At 39.3% G+C, this 16,642-nt stretch overlaps 2 protein-coding genes and 1 pseudogene across 2 annotated transcripts in view; all 3 read left to right on the top strand.

The window, feature by feature from the left end:
* The window catches only part of LOC146523743 (protein NLRC3-like), a 183,412-nt gene that overhangs the window by 47,989 nt on the left and 118,781 nt on the right, over positions 1–16,642 (top strand). The gene's annotated exons all lie outside the window — the stretch shown is intronic.
* On the top strand, positions 160–16,209 carry LOC146523750 (GTPase IMAP family member 7-like). Its single transcript, XM_085154006.1, has 4 exons — positions 160–242; positions 4,982–5,023; positions 11,866–11,970; positions 13,567–16,209. The coding sequence occupies exons 1-4, from the start codon at positions 218–220 to the stop codon at positions 14,334–14,336; spliced, it is 942 nt and encodes a 313-aa protein (XP_085010132.1). The 5' UTR covers positions 160–217; the 3' UTR covers positions 14,337–16,209.
* Positions 5,035–11,859, top strand: LOC146523751 (uncharacterized; annotated as a pseudogene).

The following is a 16,642-nucleotide window of genomic DNA, read 5'->3' as shown; positions in this document are numbered from 1 at the left end:
TGGCTGTATTTATTCATTCATTTATTTATTGAACAAATTCAATATTAATAACAATAATTTTCCTAATCCTCCCCCTCGCGTGCATAGGTTTGACTTAAAAATATACGACTAAAATTCAGACCGGTAGTTGGTGCCTTATTTTGGCATGCGGACTTTTTTTTTTTTTGTCCTGCTCATATGAAGAGGGGAAAAAAACCGGACAGGGTAAACCGTCATAATGGCAGAAGCAAGTGGAAATCTCGGTAAGTTTATTATTCAGTGATTCAGTTTTCTGCTCTCTGTATTGAGGTGACTTTAACGTCCAGCCTGATGAAGTATTGAGTGAGGATTATAAAGGAGTGAAAGAGGCTCGCTTTTCTAGGTTAGGTCCGTGTTACTTTCACTTTTACACAAAATGGAGACTCGCGGGGAAAGAAGGGTTAATCCTTATGCACAATGTTCCACAAAATATAAATAAATACAGTGTAGTGATTTGCGGCTCTGCATGGTTATCAACTGTCCATCTATGGCGCCTGTAAGTGCACCTCGTAAAAGCGGCTATCTATACTCCGAAAGATACAAGGTTGTTAAAGGAGGTTTTGGTGGTTTCCTTTTTTACATAAACAGGTCTGTCCTCATTCTTTTTAGCGTTTTAATCACTCAGTGCTATGTCCACCTCACAAGAAATATAATTTTGTGATTGTATAAATACAATTTCACAAAAGGTTTGTTCAACACATCACCAGCACCCTTTGAGAGAGTTTTTGTGATTTATACAAAGTAAAGTGATACACAATATAAGCAATACTCAGGCATATTTACATATTTCTGTTATAACAACCAAGCTGTTACCAATATAGGGGAGACCAGGGATAGTTGTAACGTGGGTCAGCTGTAACACTTCCACTTTCTCCAATCAGGGCTAAGTTTCAAATGATGTGACTCATCCTGTGCATGCCCAACTCAGTTCTGCTATCACATGTGAAAAATCAGCACATTTTGTCAAACACAGACAATTTAACATGAAAAAAAGTAATTTGTATGCCAAAAAGTAAGTTTTTCTACTTTATTTCAATTTCTAATAGCATTATCTGCTTTGCAGTTAAACTCATCAAACTTAAATTATGTTATTTGTGTGTCTATGGGGATATATTCTGTGTAGGTCTTTAGTGCTAATGGTTTAGCCGTTGGCTGTAATGTTAGCTAGTTCATGGCTATAGGAGTCTGGGTTAGTTGTCACAATAATGCAGATGTTACAACTTACCACACTATTACTTTAACTTATATTAAACAAGTTGGGGCAACGACATCAGCAGAGAGAGGTTCACTGGTCACTTTTGTATATGCGGTTAATGCTATTGGCAACACAATTCCTCCACTGTTTGTGTTCCCACACATACATTATGCAGACCATTGTGTCAGAGATGGACCAGTAGGAAGTATTGGTAGTGGAAATAAATCAGGATGGGTGCAAGAAACAGATTTCCTCATCTTTCTGAAGCACTTTGCAAACCACACCAAGGTAAGCCATGAAAAAAGTAATGGAATTGTGATGCTGGTGAACAACTACATTTTTTCAGCTTCATTGTTATGTTCAAAATTTGTGCAAGAGTTGTAGGTTAGAATTAGAGATGGACCGATCCGATATTACGTATCGGAATCGGTCCGATACTGACCCAAATTACTGGATCGGATATCGGCGAGAAATAAAAAATGTAATCCGATCCGTTAAATATCAAAAAAGCACCTCACAAAACTTGCTACACGGCGTAACTCTGCTCATAACCGTAGCACGTCGCAGCAGTATGCATCACGTGATAGAGCCTCTGTGTGTATTTGTAGCCTCGCTACCAAACCAGCATTTCATCTCCGAGGAAGTTATCCCAGAGAGAAGTAAAGCAAGTGTGTAAGTTCATCTCTGAATGTCTTTAAAGCGTTCCCATGATAAGCTTAACAACAGATATATGGAGCGACTGCCTCTCTCTCCCTCTCCTGCTGCTACTTCAATCGTGAAACCGATCAATGATCAGCTGATCGGCTTTTCTGTCGTGAGTCTGTCTCTCTTGTTTGTTTATCGCCCACTTTGCACCAGAAAGAGGAAACCAGCGGCTGAACAACAGCAGCACATTTAAGCTTGATAAGCTGTTGTTAGAATTTATTTAATATTACTTTCTACACCAGGATCTTTTTCTACGTAGCTGACGGCTGGTAATTGTGCAGGGGCAGATCTAGCAAAGTTTAGCCAGGGGGGCCGATAGGGCATGAACAGGGAAAAGGGGGCACAAAGACATACTTTTCTTTATTATTCTTATTTAAAATGTCTAGCTTTTAATAAATAATTATCTGACTCTTACACCCAAAGTTTTAATCTGAAGTAAAATGTATAGAAGTCCATTACTGTGTATAGTAACTGTTAAGTCTAATATACCCTAGTAAGCTGTACTACTTTTTCCTTTGGGAAAGTACCATCTGTGAATTCTGCAATTCTGTTGAAGAAAGATGTTGAATCTATTTAATTATTCTTGAAAAATAATTTATTTCTGTGCATTTTTTTTTTCACACTGCATCAAATTAAAGTTGATTACGTCGATTAAGCATCATGAGGTGGAGGGTGGTTCCCTATTTTTTTTTGCTGGGAGTTTGCAACCCTATTAGTTAGGTTGCCTAATATATCTGCTAAGTACTCTTTAAAATACCAGAATAGGGAGGATGGTGCAGGTTTACGTTTATTAGATTGATCAGTATTGCTGAACTATGACATATTTTGGGCGCAGTGTATTTTTTACATACAGGTATAACAGAATAGCTTTAGTGTTGTTATTTATTTAAACTTGAGTATAAACTTATACAAAATGCAGCAAGATATTAAAAAAACATTTTATTGATTAAAAAACACACTCTATCGGATTCATATCGGTATCGGCAGATATCCAAATTTATGATGTTGGTATCGGACATAAAACAGTGGTATCGTGCCATCTCTAGTTACAATGCCCACTGAGCCAATGAGGCCAAACTCAAGGAAGACCAACCAAAATTAATGAAACATTCAGTTGCAGAAAATTCCATAACTTGTCTTTTTTGGGGGGTTGGCATATGTTCAAAAGCTAGATTTCTGCATTCTGTCACACACACACACACACAGCTATATAAATGGCTCTAAGTGCATTAATGTGTTGAATAAACAAAGATTACATGTTAATGTTTTGTTAGTACCCTTATTTCATTGTGTTACATTTCACCCCAGGATATGTTACAACTAACCCAGACTATGGGGTTAATTGTAACATTTCACTCTTTGTGTTTGAGGCCATATCATGTAATGGGTAATTGTGCTGCAGAGAAAATAGCTGCACTATTTAATAGCCGAGACATGTAAATACTTTGCATTACATTTTGAATTCACTACCTTAAAAGAGCTCCAATTTACAGACAGAAATGTCAAAAATGTTACAACTATCCCCGGTCTCCCCTACTGCACCACATTCTTGTTTAAAGTGTCTTTGTTTAAAACGATTCTACTCATACACCAGCTGTGTACTGGCTCCAGGTTTGAAAGCAGCTGTGATAGTTAACTGAACGTGTACTCACACTGTAGGATGCAAAATGGCAAACACCAGTAAACCACAGGGCCAACAGCAGCACACTGAATGCATGGCTACAAGATAAGATAATAAAGGTTATCTTATCTTAGAAACATCTGACAGATGATCAATGGAAACACAAGTCTCACGGATCATCCAGATGTTTTCAGGCCAAACTGAGACGAGTCTTTGTGTTGTTTAGGTCAGCAGTGGTTTTCTCATTAAACTCTCCCATGGAGGCCATGTTTGCCCAGTCTCTTTCTTATTTTTGAATCATGAACTCTGAACATAGCTGAGACATGTGAAGCCTGTTGTTTTTTTAATGCTATTCTGGGTTCTTGTGTGACCTACTCAATGAGTCGTTGGTGTAATTTTGGCCAGCCCATCACTCCTGGGAAGGTTAACCACTCCAAGTTTGTGGATAATGGCTCTTACTGTGCCAAAGACTGATTCTGTTCATCTGGATGTTTTCAGTGGGAGAAATGCTTCATCATCCTCAGGTGACTTCTGCAGTCTCAGCTGACTGCAGGTTTCCAACCTTATAAACAGGACATTTGACTGAAACTAGCACCACTGAATGAACAATGGGCTGGGAGGTCAGTTCCTTGATCATTAATATGCAAATTGTCATGACCAACCTTTTGGGATGTTCTTACCTGGATGATTGAGAATGCATCAAGGCTCCCACTGTGGATCACTGGACTCCCAAAGCCTTAGAAATGGCTTTATAACCCTTTCCAGACTGACAGATGTCACTGTCTTAGCTTTTTTTTAAGATTGTGGTGTGATGTGTTGCTTTCTGAGATCTTTTAGCCTGCTTCACTTTGACAGGCAGCTTCAACTTCAGTGATTTCTTTATTCAACATGTCTGCCAGGAAGATTTGGGTAACATTTTCCTTTAATAAATGAAATAATTTAACTAAAAAAATGCATTTTGCATTTGTCTCATATTAAAATGTGATTATCTGAAACATGTAAATGCAATCAATTAAAAAAAAAGATAAAAACTAAGAAATCGGGGGGGGGGGGCTAAGTATTGTGCACCTATTTCAATGCACTCACATCGCACTACATTGGCAGAGGTTTCACACATACAAAGACAATGACACATGCATGAACAAATACCTACATATTGTCATACACTAATTTACCTGCAGACAATTTTCCCATCCCAGCCTTGGACAGCAGCAACAACATGAGGTCAGAAAGAGTAAAATAAATTAACAACATCTGTAGATTAATGGGGCACATCTACTGTAGCTTAGTCACGGAGATCGTTCACGCACTAAAGATTGATTATTTCTGAAAGACCCCTATTTGTGTCTGTTTAGAGTTTTTAGTTTTCACTTTTCATATCACTCCTTTTAGTAATAACTATACTAACGACATTCAAGTTAATTTATTTTCTCTTTTCATAGGATCAGTGACAAGAAGAAGAAACAGTTTGGATATCCGTCAAGGTTGGAAACTCTTTCAGTTCTATTCTCCTGTTTCAGTGTGAACGTTTATCTTAACATCCTACACTGTAAAATCTAATTAGTTCCCAGAACTCAAAAAAATTGAGGAAACTCGTTGCCTCAAAAAAATTGAGTAAAGCTTAGCTAAAAATGACTAAATTAGAACAACTTATTTATTTTGAGTACTCTGTACAAGCTCATTTGTTCCCAGAACTCAAAAAATTGGATCAAGTTTACTTAAGATGACCAAGTTAGGGCAACTTACTCATTTTGAGTACACTGTACAGCCTTGTTAGTTCCCAGAACTCAAAAAAATTAAGGAAACTCATTGCCTCAAAAAAACTAAGTAAAGCTTACTTAAGATGACTGTTAGGACAACTTATACATTGCAAGTCTACAGTATTAAGAATAACTTGATATTTCTGACTGTACAATACTAATTGTTTACCTACTGACAAACATTTCAAGTTCAACTAAATGAAAAAACAATTTGTGGTAACCTGAATATGATTAAAAATAATTAACAACACTGTGAAATGCACTTCACACACGTACACACACGCACAGTTGTTTGTCGCCAGATGCCACGTTTATTTCTAGCTTTCATTTGTTATGACCGTCCACAGTCTGACAGCTCCGGTCTCAGCTGATTTCCAGCTCTCCCCCTGCTCCTCTCCCGTCTCACTATAAAAGGGGAAGGAAACCATCATCAGTCCAAACGCCATCAGCTGTTCTCACCTGCGTCTCCAGCACCGCCCTGTTGAGCTCACTGCACCACTCCTCCCCTGCAGCCGCGCCCCGGGACCACACCTCCGTCACAAACACTTTTTATAATGATGTTAAAATCAGCCCAACTTTTATTTTCAAACACAACAAAGTATAACAGCCAACATACTGGACACTGTTCTGCTGAACAACAAACAATTATATTGCCATCACGGTTATAATCTTACAATGAAACAAAGTCTCAGATGTAATTATTCTGAAAATAAGTTTAGGCCTACCACAAGTTTGTTTTGTACTTACATTACTTATATAATCAAAATAAAATATTTATTGTTCTGTCACAAGTGCAGTCTCTGATTTAAACAACACATTTGTTTTGCATTCCAACACATGAGCTGGAATGTTGTATTATTTTAAGGATGGCTTGTTTCCAGTCCAGGCATTACTGCCTGAATGACTGTCATGGATCGAAGTGATCCAAATGTAGGTGCAGAAGAAGGTCTTTAACTTCCCTTAAGTACAGTGGCAGTGGATGTGGGTTAGAGATGCATTTTTTTGAACCTGCAGGCGACCATCTTCACTGACCACACCATCTGTGACGGAGGACTCATCTCTCCTGGTGTCCTGCAAGCAAACAATCATACTTTGTGGAACATGAACTTAATTGTTTTCTTAAAACATTTTTTCTGCATTTGGTATAAACAAACTCAAATTTACACAATCTCAGGCTCCCTCCCCACCGGAGAGGTGACATTCAATGTCCCAATTGTCAGTCTGGATAGCCCTGACCCCCACCCGACACACAATGTCATGAAAGCATCATTTTAAAAAGGGCGATGCAAACATGGCCAATAACTTTCATTCTAATGATGTGCAAAATGATTTGGGCACAAAACAAATTTTGCTGTTAGAAAACTTGCAGACTTCACTATATACAGTGTAGACCCTCTAAACTAAGTTTGGGGGATGTGATCTTTCAAGAAATGCAGACAAACTGTTGTTGTTTGTTTACTTACATCATGTCTTGTAGAATTAACTGGAGTCACCAGCAACAGCATAGTGCAGTCATATCTCAAGTCTAATAACAGAAGACAGGAAAAGATCCGTACAGAAACAACTTCCCCAAACCAAAGCACAAATAAAACAATAAGTAAAACAGGCTGATCTAAAGTATGATTAAAGTCCAGCCTGATTAATATAAATGTCACTGACAGTTGCTAATATATTGGAAAACCAAAATACTTACCACTGAGTTGATGTCTTTCTGTCCAACAACAGCGCTGGTCCCGAGCCTCAAAGACAGTAAGAAGCAAGCAGAGGGAGAAAAAACAGAACATTTTTCAGAAACCGATTTGATCCTTAATGGCTGTGCAATCATTGTAACATAGAGTTTGCTTATGTTGTTAAATAGAGTCTAGATTTGACATTAATAGATGCCACAGATGTTCAAAAGCTGCCACAAAGCATGAAAAAAATGGACGTCTCCGAAAACGTCTGAGCATTTTTGCAAATATGTGATGTCTTGATAAATAGAGCAGATATTTGAACTTTACACAGCTACATTCTCGCCTGAAAATATCTTAAATGTTTATTTTATGACCCAGAAAAAGTAATAAGTTTTTACCCGCGCTCCTCCGCCATTGCCGCGCTTACAAGTACGCTCCGACAACCGTGGCCGACAAATGCGATCCTCCTTTTCCCCAGATTACCCTTTCTGGGTCACAAAATAACCTTTTAAGATATTTTCAGCCGAGAATGTAGCTATGTAATGCTCAAATATCTACTTAATTTATCAAAATATCACATATTTGCAAAAGTGCTTCCACGTTTTCGGAGAGCTCTGTTATCCACCAGCGCGATAGCTGACCGGGAGGTCAAGGCTTGATAGAGTCCAGGACCACAGCTAACTCCTGGCTTATTGTTTTCAACCCCCCTGCGGTCTTTTGCTACTCAGGTTAAACATGATATATATAATTAGTTAGTTTTTTAATTAGTTAGTTATGGCTATGGATTGAAAATACCCCCCACACCCCACCCCTCCCCTAACGGCATCACCTCCCGAAGAATTTTGTCTGGCCTCTTATCTCACTTTTTTATTTCAAACAATCAACAGAAAATTTCACCGACATATTTTTACTCACTTAAACATTTACTTACCAAGTCAGTGTATCAGGTAAAGATCCACAGCAATGGCAATAATATCCTGAGCTGACGCTTTTCCAGGTTTGCTCAACATATTCCATAACAAATGCTGGCACCATGAACATGCGGACTGATCCAAGAGGGAGGAGGACGGTGGTGACGTGGCATTTTCAAAACACATCTTTCATCCTTCCGCACTGAGAAGCAAAACTTCCATCTTACTCAGTTTTTCTAAGTTAAGACAACTCAAATAAATTGAGTTTATCAGCATTTTTGCATAAAAAGTACTGGTAACTTATTTAAATTGAGTTCTAATAACAAATTGATAAAAACTGAGTTCAGCCTATTTAATATTTGTAATTAAACACAATATTAAATTTTACAGTGTATACTCCAATTGATATTTTAGAATCTCCCGGATTCATGAGAATTCCAGAAGAAAGGGAAAATCTGATGTACATTCTAAGCATTTCAGTTTTACTGAAAAAAAGCTGCTGTAGTCAAGTGTCAATTACCAATTTGTTTTAAATATTGCAAATAGCTCTTTACAATTATATGACCAAAATTTCTAATTGACATTTTCATAATTTTTCTCCTCTTCTTCATCTCCCTCCTCAAACACTGCTTTCTCTCCTTTCTCATATCCTGAAATGAAGATCGGCTGCTAATATACAAAAACATGCCTATTTATTCCTCCTATTCTCACAATTACTTATCGTTAGTAGATTAGACAAATTAACATCAATGTTCCATTCAAGTGTACGAAAAAAAAGTAACACTTTCCCTTTGATTACATTCTCACATTGTCTGAGAGTTCTTTCATGAAAGCCCCTTTTCCATTAGTACCAACTTTTGAATCGACTGGGTTTCCATTACATCCCAGTACAACCTAATGTACGTGGCTGTGGTCATAGCAACACGTTCAAGCGTCCCTTGACGTAATTAATATTAATTGATATGCGACACAAATGCTAAAACAAAGATGGATATTGAGGCAAGAATATACCTGCTGCTCAGTCTGTGGCTTTTCCTTACACTCGGAGGAACACAACATTGTTTTTTGTAGCCATTTCCCTCATTGCCAAATTTCAAAAAATGGCGGTTTTGATTTTCATGAATGGAAGAAGTGACTCAAAAATCTGACAAATCCTATGAATAACAGTAGATTTTTTTGTCAATGTACCATGGTAATAACAAAAGTGAAACGCAATATTCTGTCAGGACAATTCACTATTTATGAATCGCTGCATACAGTGAGATGCAAAAGTTTGGGCAACCTTGTTGATAGTCATTATTTTCCTGTATAAATCGTTGGTTGTTACAATAAAAAAAAAAGTCAGTTAAATATATCTTAAAGGAGGCACACACAGTGATATTTGAGAAGTGAAATGAAGTTTATAGGATTTACAGAAAGTGTGCAATAATTGTTTAAACAAAATCAGGCGAGTACCAGGCCACGCAATCGACTACACCACCAGTGCAGCAAGGAAAAGGGCACTCGACTGGTCCATTAGTGAAGGACGAAGTGATTGTTCTCAAAATCCGGACTCGCACTGGTGGCAGTTCGCTAAAACTATGTACACTGGCCGAGTTAAAACCTCTCACTGATCTCATGCATGAAAACCGGTCAGGCCTATGCGCTGTTATGGAGGAATTTTGCCACTTATATGCAGACCCTGTCCAGCCTTGTGTCCTCCCCAAATCATTTCTACGTCTGTATGACCCACAGATGAAGGGCTGTGAGCGATCTGTCCTTCTGCAGCACTATGATCGTCTGAAACACTGTGTTGCTGTGTCAGAGGCAGAGGCACTGGAAGAGAAAACCAGGGAGCAGCACAAATGTGACCTTTGGCACACAGCACGAGCAGGAAGAATCACTGCGTCAAACATACATGCGGTTGTGTCCACCTCCATTGCGACTCCTGCGATATCAACTGTGAAGAAAGTGTGCTACCCACAAAAACTGTCACATCAGCTCTCAGACACTGAACCACAACAAATCAAGTGGGGAAAAGACAATGAAGACACAGCTCGAGAATGGTACACCTCACAGGGAAAGCTGCAGCATAGAGAGCTTAAAGTTGATTGAGTGTGGTTTCATTATCAACCCCTCATTCCCTGAATTAGGTGCCATCCCTGATGCTCTCGTTAACTGTGAATGTTGTGGTAAAGGATGTGTGGAAATCAAGTGCCCGTATAAACACCGCAGCAACAACAACCTCCTGAAGGCCTGTGAAGATGACACGTTCTGTCTGAGGTTAACAGATGAAATGGTGGAGTTGAAACAGACACACATCTACTACAAGCAGGTCCAAACCCAGATCTTTGTTACAATGTTACGATCTTTGTGTGGACAACCAAAGCTTGTGTAATTACACGTGTGATGCCAGATGTAGACATGTGGGCTAAACTTTTACCCGTCGCTAAGGATTTCTTTTACAAAGTTGTGATGCCAGAGCTCTTGGCCAATCACTACACTGATCCAGCGTTTCGCAAGGACCACCTTCCATGGATGTTGCAGTGACAAACAAAAAAGAAAGACAAAAGCTTGCTTGGAAAGCAAACCGGACAGTATTACAGTTACACCCATTCAGAGACAACTTTTATATTGAAGAGCTTTATTAAGATTTCATGCTTAGTGTCACATTAGGGTGGACCCATCTTCCTGTACTCTGCACTGTGTGGTTTGTGTTACCTGTTGTTCTATCAGTCACAGTGGATTATTAGAACGTGTTTAAATTACTATATGTGTCTGTCACAACATACATACTTTGTTGTAAATATTTGCCGATTTGCACTAATTCATTTTACAGCTGTACTGTAAATTACTTGTTTTTGTCCTGAATGGACCAACACAATCTATTTATCTTTTCTGGTCATACTATTATACAACAGTGTCAGAGCCAATAGAAATAAAACTAGAAAGTGCATTTTCTGAAGAAACTGCAGTGTGAATGCTTGAATCTAAATGTATGTACTGAAATAAATAAATTGCTGAATTTAGGTTAAAATTTTTGAATGACATTAAAAATAAAGAAATTTTCACCTGAAAACAAAGTGCTGAACTGCTAAAAGCTGACGTTTACACAAAGGAAGAAGTTGGAAAATAGCTGAAAGTGTTTGTAAATGTAAATTAGAAAAACCTAAAAAATGAGAAAAGAAAATTTAGAGTCAGAAAACATCTGAATGAATATTAAAAGTTCATATTCTTTGAATCACTGAATGACTAAAATGTGATCCCTCCACTTGGAGCCACACAGTTTGCAAAGTTTACATGTCTGAGCTTTCAAAGACACACAAGGTGTTGGAAAGAGAACAACGATGGCGACGTTTTGAGGGTAAAATCATACCTGTAGAGCAAACACTGTGGACACAGCAGCAGTTTAAAGAGAAGATTTTAAGATTAATTCCCCCCTCCTCTCACTCTAGCGCCAACATTTCGTCCCATACACACCTATTATAAACTCTGAAACGGGTGAGAAAAAAAAAAGCATGAAACTTAAACTGGAACTGAAGAAAAAGTATAATAGATATTGAAAGAAGCATTAATGTCCAAAAGAAGAGGAATCCAACGGTGTTTAATGGTTTTTCTAAGTTGAACGGTTTTGAAGTAGTGGGATTACAAAAAACGTACGGAATAGATAATAATAATAATAATAATAATAAAATAGAATAAAGATTAGAAGAACAATACTGTGTATGCTTTTCAAGCATTCACACTAATAAGTGTCGCAAAATTCATTCAATGGATTGTCTTTGACAAGGCTATGAAGGGACCATAACAGGAGCAGTCAGGGATGAAACAACCAACCTTTTGATTAGTTAATGGCTTGCTCTACTTCCTGATATATAACCACCCCTTTAATTCATGATTTGACATTGGAAGGAGACAAACACTTTTTCACAACACTGTTATTTTATAGCATTTTTATTCTGATAACCTAGAGTGAAGTTAAGGCTTGTTTTCACTTTTGCAGACTTCAGACTGGTTCTTGTTGGCAAGACTGGAGCTGGGAAAAGTTCTAGTGGAAACACCATACTGGGAAGAGATGCCTTTGGAGCAGCGGTCAGTCAGTCCTCAGGTAATACATTAATTAATTAATTTATCCAGTCACACTGAGTTGACTTATCAGCAAAGGTAAATCCAAGATGAACAACAAAGAACTACACAGAGAAAAACTGCCCAGTCTCAGTTAGGCATAAATAAAAGTGGGAGCTAAGAAACCTACAATGTAAAGATTTGATTTACTATTATCCCTTGTGTTGTCATTGGGACATATTTGTCCTCTAAAGAAATCTTTTGCTATCAAAAATGTGGGTTTTTTTATTCATCAAATGGTCTGAAAATAACAGAAGTTATTCATTACTATACTATGCATGATTGGAATAAGTTTTAAGCAATTTGATGTATTTATGGGGTTTTTATTGGATTTTATAACACCTGTGGTCCTCGTGGACAAAAATGACCCCAAAGTACAAAGTGTTGCAAAGGGCCACATTTTCACACCATACTGCTTTCAAACTTCTTTGATCTTGGATCACTTATGTGTGGGGTCAAACAAAGGTCATAACAACCACAACAACAAAACCACAATGAGGAGGCAGGTGCTCTATATTCAATTCAATCTTATTGATACAGCACCAAATCACAACAACAGTTGCATCAAGGTGTTTCGTATTGTAAGGTAGACCCTACAATAATATGTACACAGAAAGTATGCTCACAAGCCTCCATTGCACTGGAGGCTTGTGAGCATACTTTTTTTACCATGTTGTGCAAAGCAATGACCAGAAGAACAAAGCACATATTGTCCTCTAGTATAATGAGGAGGGAGAATCAATGTTCAGGAAGATCCAGGGTTAGAAGATATAGAAAATACTGTCAATATTTAGAGCACATGCTACCCTTTCTCTGAAAAATCACATCATCCACCTGCAGAAGTGGAAGACGGCTATGAAGTGAAGAAAAGTGATGAAGAATCTGAACTATGTTCAAGTAGGTTCTCAGGCATCCAGGACATGGTAGTCTGAGGAGCTTGGAAAGAAAGTGACTGGGCCTCTTGAAGTTTCTTGAATTTTCAGAATGTGAAACTGAAATAGAAGATGTGTCAGAGGACTGCACATCTTCCATTTCAATTATGATGAAGACAAAGAATCAAGCAGGAAAGAGGAGTCAGCTGAGACAGAGGAATATTTGCAGTAATGTGAGGAAACACTGATCTGGTCTTCTATCCTTCCCAGTGACAGAAGATGCATGACTCTCTCATGTACCTCAGAGAAAGACAATCTACCACAGTCCAAGCACATGTGCCAGGTCCCATACTCCTTCAGTGGCTTTTCTACTCGAGTACTGAAAGCATTGTACACAGTGTATTCTGCTTGTATTATGCTTTTTAACGTTCACATGCCAATGGATGCATCAGAGACCAAGTTGGGGTTCAGTAACTTGCCAGTGTCCGGCAGCCTCGCCTCTGTCAGTGCGCCCCAGGGTGGCTGTGGCTACAATGTAGCTGCCATCACCAGTGTGTGAATGGGTGGATGACTGAATGTGTAAAGTGCTTTGGGGTCCTTAGGGACTAGTAAAGCGCTATATAAATACAGGCCATTTACCATGATCTCCTGAGTCCTGTGATTTGAAATCATGTTTCAGAGTAACCTCTTGTGTTTTCTCTCCTCAGTCACTGCACAGTGCTGCAAGCAGAGAGGGGAGGTGTTCGGCAGGGAGGTGACCATCATTGACACTCCCGGCCTCTTCGACACCTCATTACCTGATCACATCGTGAAGAGGGAGATCTCCAAATGCATCAACATGTCGGCCCCAGGGCCCCACGCCATCCTGCTAGTCATCAGGGTGGGACCCTTCACACAAGAGGAAAGAGATGCTGTGGAGAAGGTGGAGGAGATCTTTGGAGACAGTGCCTGGAGGTACACCATGATCCTCTTTACACAGGACGGTGAAACTGGACTGGACATCCAGAGTGAGCTGGACGAGGCTGGACCTGAACTGAAGGAGGTCCTGCAGAGGGCCCAGAACAGATACCATGTCTTCAACAACAGCCAAGCTGATGATCGTGGTCAGGTCCTGGATCTGCTGGAGAAGGTGGAGAAGATGGTGGCTGACAATGGAGGAGAGTTTTACTCCAACTTCACCTACCTGCAGGTGGAGGAGATGTTGAAGCAGAGAGAGTCAAAGCTCACAGAGTTCTACGAGAAGGAAATGCAGGAGAAAATAAAAGCGGTGGAGTTAAAGTACAAGAAGCTGATGGAGGCTCAGAAGGAACAACCAGGCATGAAGAGACGACGTCAGGCTGAAGTGCAGGAAGTGAAGCGCTTTTTCAAAGCTTTAAAGACAGATGTCCGCCATGTTGTAGAGCAGACTGTGGAAACAGACTCCATGGATGACATTCAGAAGTTTCACATGACTCTAAAACTAAAGTTTACCCCTTAACCTCTTCTGGAGCCTTGTGGCTTCAACCGTAGAAGCTGTTCATCAGTGTTTCTTGTCCATGATTCAAATCCCAACACCATTTTTTCCTTTGGAAAAGAAAAATAATCCAACAATTGAAGCTTCCTCGTGACACGTCTGTTGTTAAAATGCTCTGAAGAAACCTTAAAACCTATTTTGGATTCAGCAGGAAAAACTTGTCTACATGTGGCTTATTAACTCTGATATAGACCTTTTGTCAGTTTTGTAAGTACCTCACTGTATCTGTATACTGACCTGGTAATGGTAGCATCCCCTCTGCCAGATAACCAGCAACAAGCTCATTCACTTCATGACACCTTTAACTGAAATGCAGTCAGTACTATTTCTGAGTAATGGCACTGCTATTTGCTAAATTCATAGAACACTATGAGAAAGATGGTTCCTGCCAAAACATCAGTGCTTTATATCAAATATGTAGGAAAAATAGTTGTTTTTTGGGGCATTCTGTAGGAAAATAATGATTATCTACCTAAAAATAAAAAACAAATGTTTGTGGTGGGGAGGTTGGGTGGAGATCTTGGGCGTGGCAATGCTCCATGGTTGTGTCGTTCCAGAGCCCGTGGTAGGGTGTGGGGAATACGGGTCCTTACTGAGCCAGCTGTTAGAGAATTACTCCCAGAAGGGTCCAGCTATCGCCCAGTCTTAAGCACCCTGCCCCCCTCCACTCCCTCAAACATCTCATCATCATCGGGTGCTCACATCACATCTGCCCCCTGAATCTTAACACTCTAGTTTACATACAGTCAGACACAACCTTTTCACCTCATTGATGCACACATGCACCCAATTTATCACTTACAACACTGACGAGTGGGAAGGTCTTCCTAAACGCTTGTATCCTGCACTCTGCATTTATATGTGACACAAACAGATCAATGGAGGACATCAAGCCGATGGTAAACCTGCTGCTAAACCTTGTGGTAGCTTGGGAGGGCTCAGATAAGTATTGATAGGTTTCCTGCTCCAGTCAGGAAACTGACCTGTCAATGTGCCATAATCTACAGGTTCAGTAACATTTGATTGAATTATAAATCATGCTGGAATAAAGCTCAAACATGCAATATGAAATATGTGGATTTTATTAAAAAAAAAAAAAATACTGAGATCTCGAAAGTATTTGCATATTTTTACTGCTCAGTCATTCCCAACATCACTGTGTATAAAATCCATGAATAACTTAAAGTGCAAGTTTTGTTTTAATGTGTCTGTAAATGAAATGAAAACATGAACTTAAAGAATCGTTCACATGTGAAGCACAAACATGAACTAAATTGTGGAACATGATTCAGAAACAACAGCTCTGATAAATGATACAGCTACCACACATCAGCAATGTGATCAGGGTCACTGTCACATGACAACAAGCAAAGAATCCAAAACCACTCAGACATGAGATCAGTCAGAGCTGCTTCACACCGAATCCTGTCAGAGCATCAGAGCAAACACTCACATCACACATCATCTACATACGGTTCACTCCAACAACTCTTTATCGTCTTCATCCATAACTACAGTGAAATCGATGAAACAAAGGTGTGTAATCACTAATTGAATATGAACGTTGATGCTTTCTTCCTCTCCGAGTTCTCACTTCTACCTGTTCCAGGCTCCTCCCTTTGAACACATCACTTCCTGCCACTTACACTTTCTCCGCTGGATGTTTGTCATCTGTTTGTAACATGTTGTCATGTTGAGCTGACAGAAGAGAGCGCTATGACGCGTTTAACGTGTCAGGATATCTTTACCTTCTCTGGCTTCTTCAATCCTGACATCGTCACATGAAGGTTGTTATGAACTCAGTAAATAAACCAGGTTTATCATTCTAGCCACGAGTGTTCACATGAAACCACAAACCTGTATAGGTGTGCAGTTCAAACTGTGACTGCAGTCAGATCAGCACCTCTGGGCTTCATCCACAGACCTGCTGAACATCTCTCAGAGCCAAGTGTTTCTGCTTCAAGTGAAGTTTGTCCAGCAGGTGGCGCTGCTGCATGGAAAATGTGAAGATGATGACGAAGGAGAACACGGTTTAACTGTTTATCTGTATCCACTTTATTCTCATGTTCAGTCTCCATATTATTATTGAAACAGTTCATGTCCTTAAATGTTTTCTACCCAGAAACATTTAAACCCTGCGATGCGTCTCTCACACGCTCAGGGTAACATGGCTGACAGAGGTGTGTGTCATTTCCTGTAAATAACGTTTCTTCATAGAAACCACGTGACGCTCAGAGAGCTTGTGAAGAAACAGAACATTAAAAATGGAT

The sequence above is a fragment of the Neolamprologus multifasciatus genome, chromosome 3 (genome assembly GCF_963576455.1).
Source record: "Neolamprologus multifasciatus chromosome 3, fNeoMul1.2, whole genome shotgun sequence".
Taxonomy (NCBI): Eukaryota; Metazoa; Chordata; class Actinopteri; order Cichliformes; family Cichlidae; genus Neolamprologus; species Neolamprologus multifasciatus.
Note: the sequence above shows the minus strand (reverse complement) of the source record. Positions and strands in the feature narration are given on the sequence as shown.

Excerpts from the sequence above, each read along its gene's own strand:
- LOC146523750 (XM_085154006.1), top strand. The coding sequence starts at position 218 with ATGGCAGAAGCAAGTGGAAATCTCG. Across the intron at positions 5,024-11,865 it reads CAGTTTGGATATCCGTCAAG|ACTTCAGACTGGTTCTTGTT; the intron begins GTTGGAAACTCT and ends TCACTTTTGCAG. Across the intron at positions 11,971-13,566 it reads AGCGGTCAGTCAGTCCTCAG|TCACTGCACAGTGCTGCAAG; the intron begins GTAATACATTAA and ends TTCTCTCCTCAG.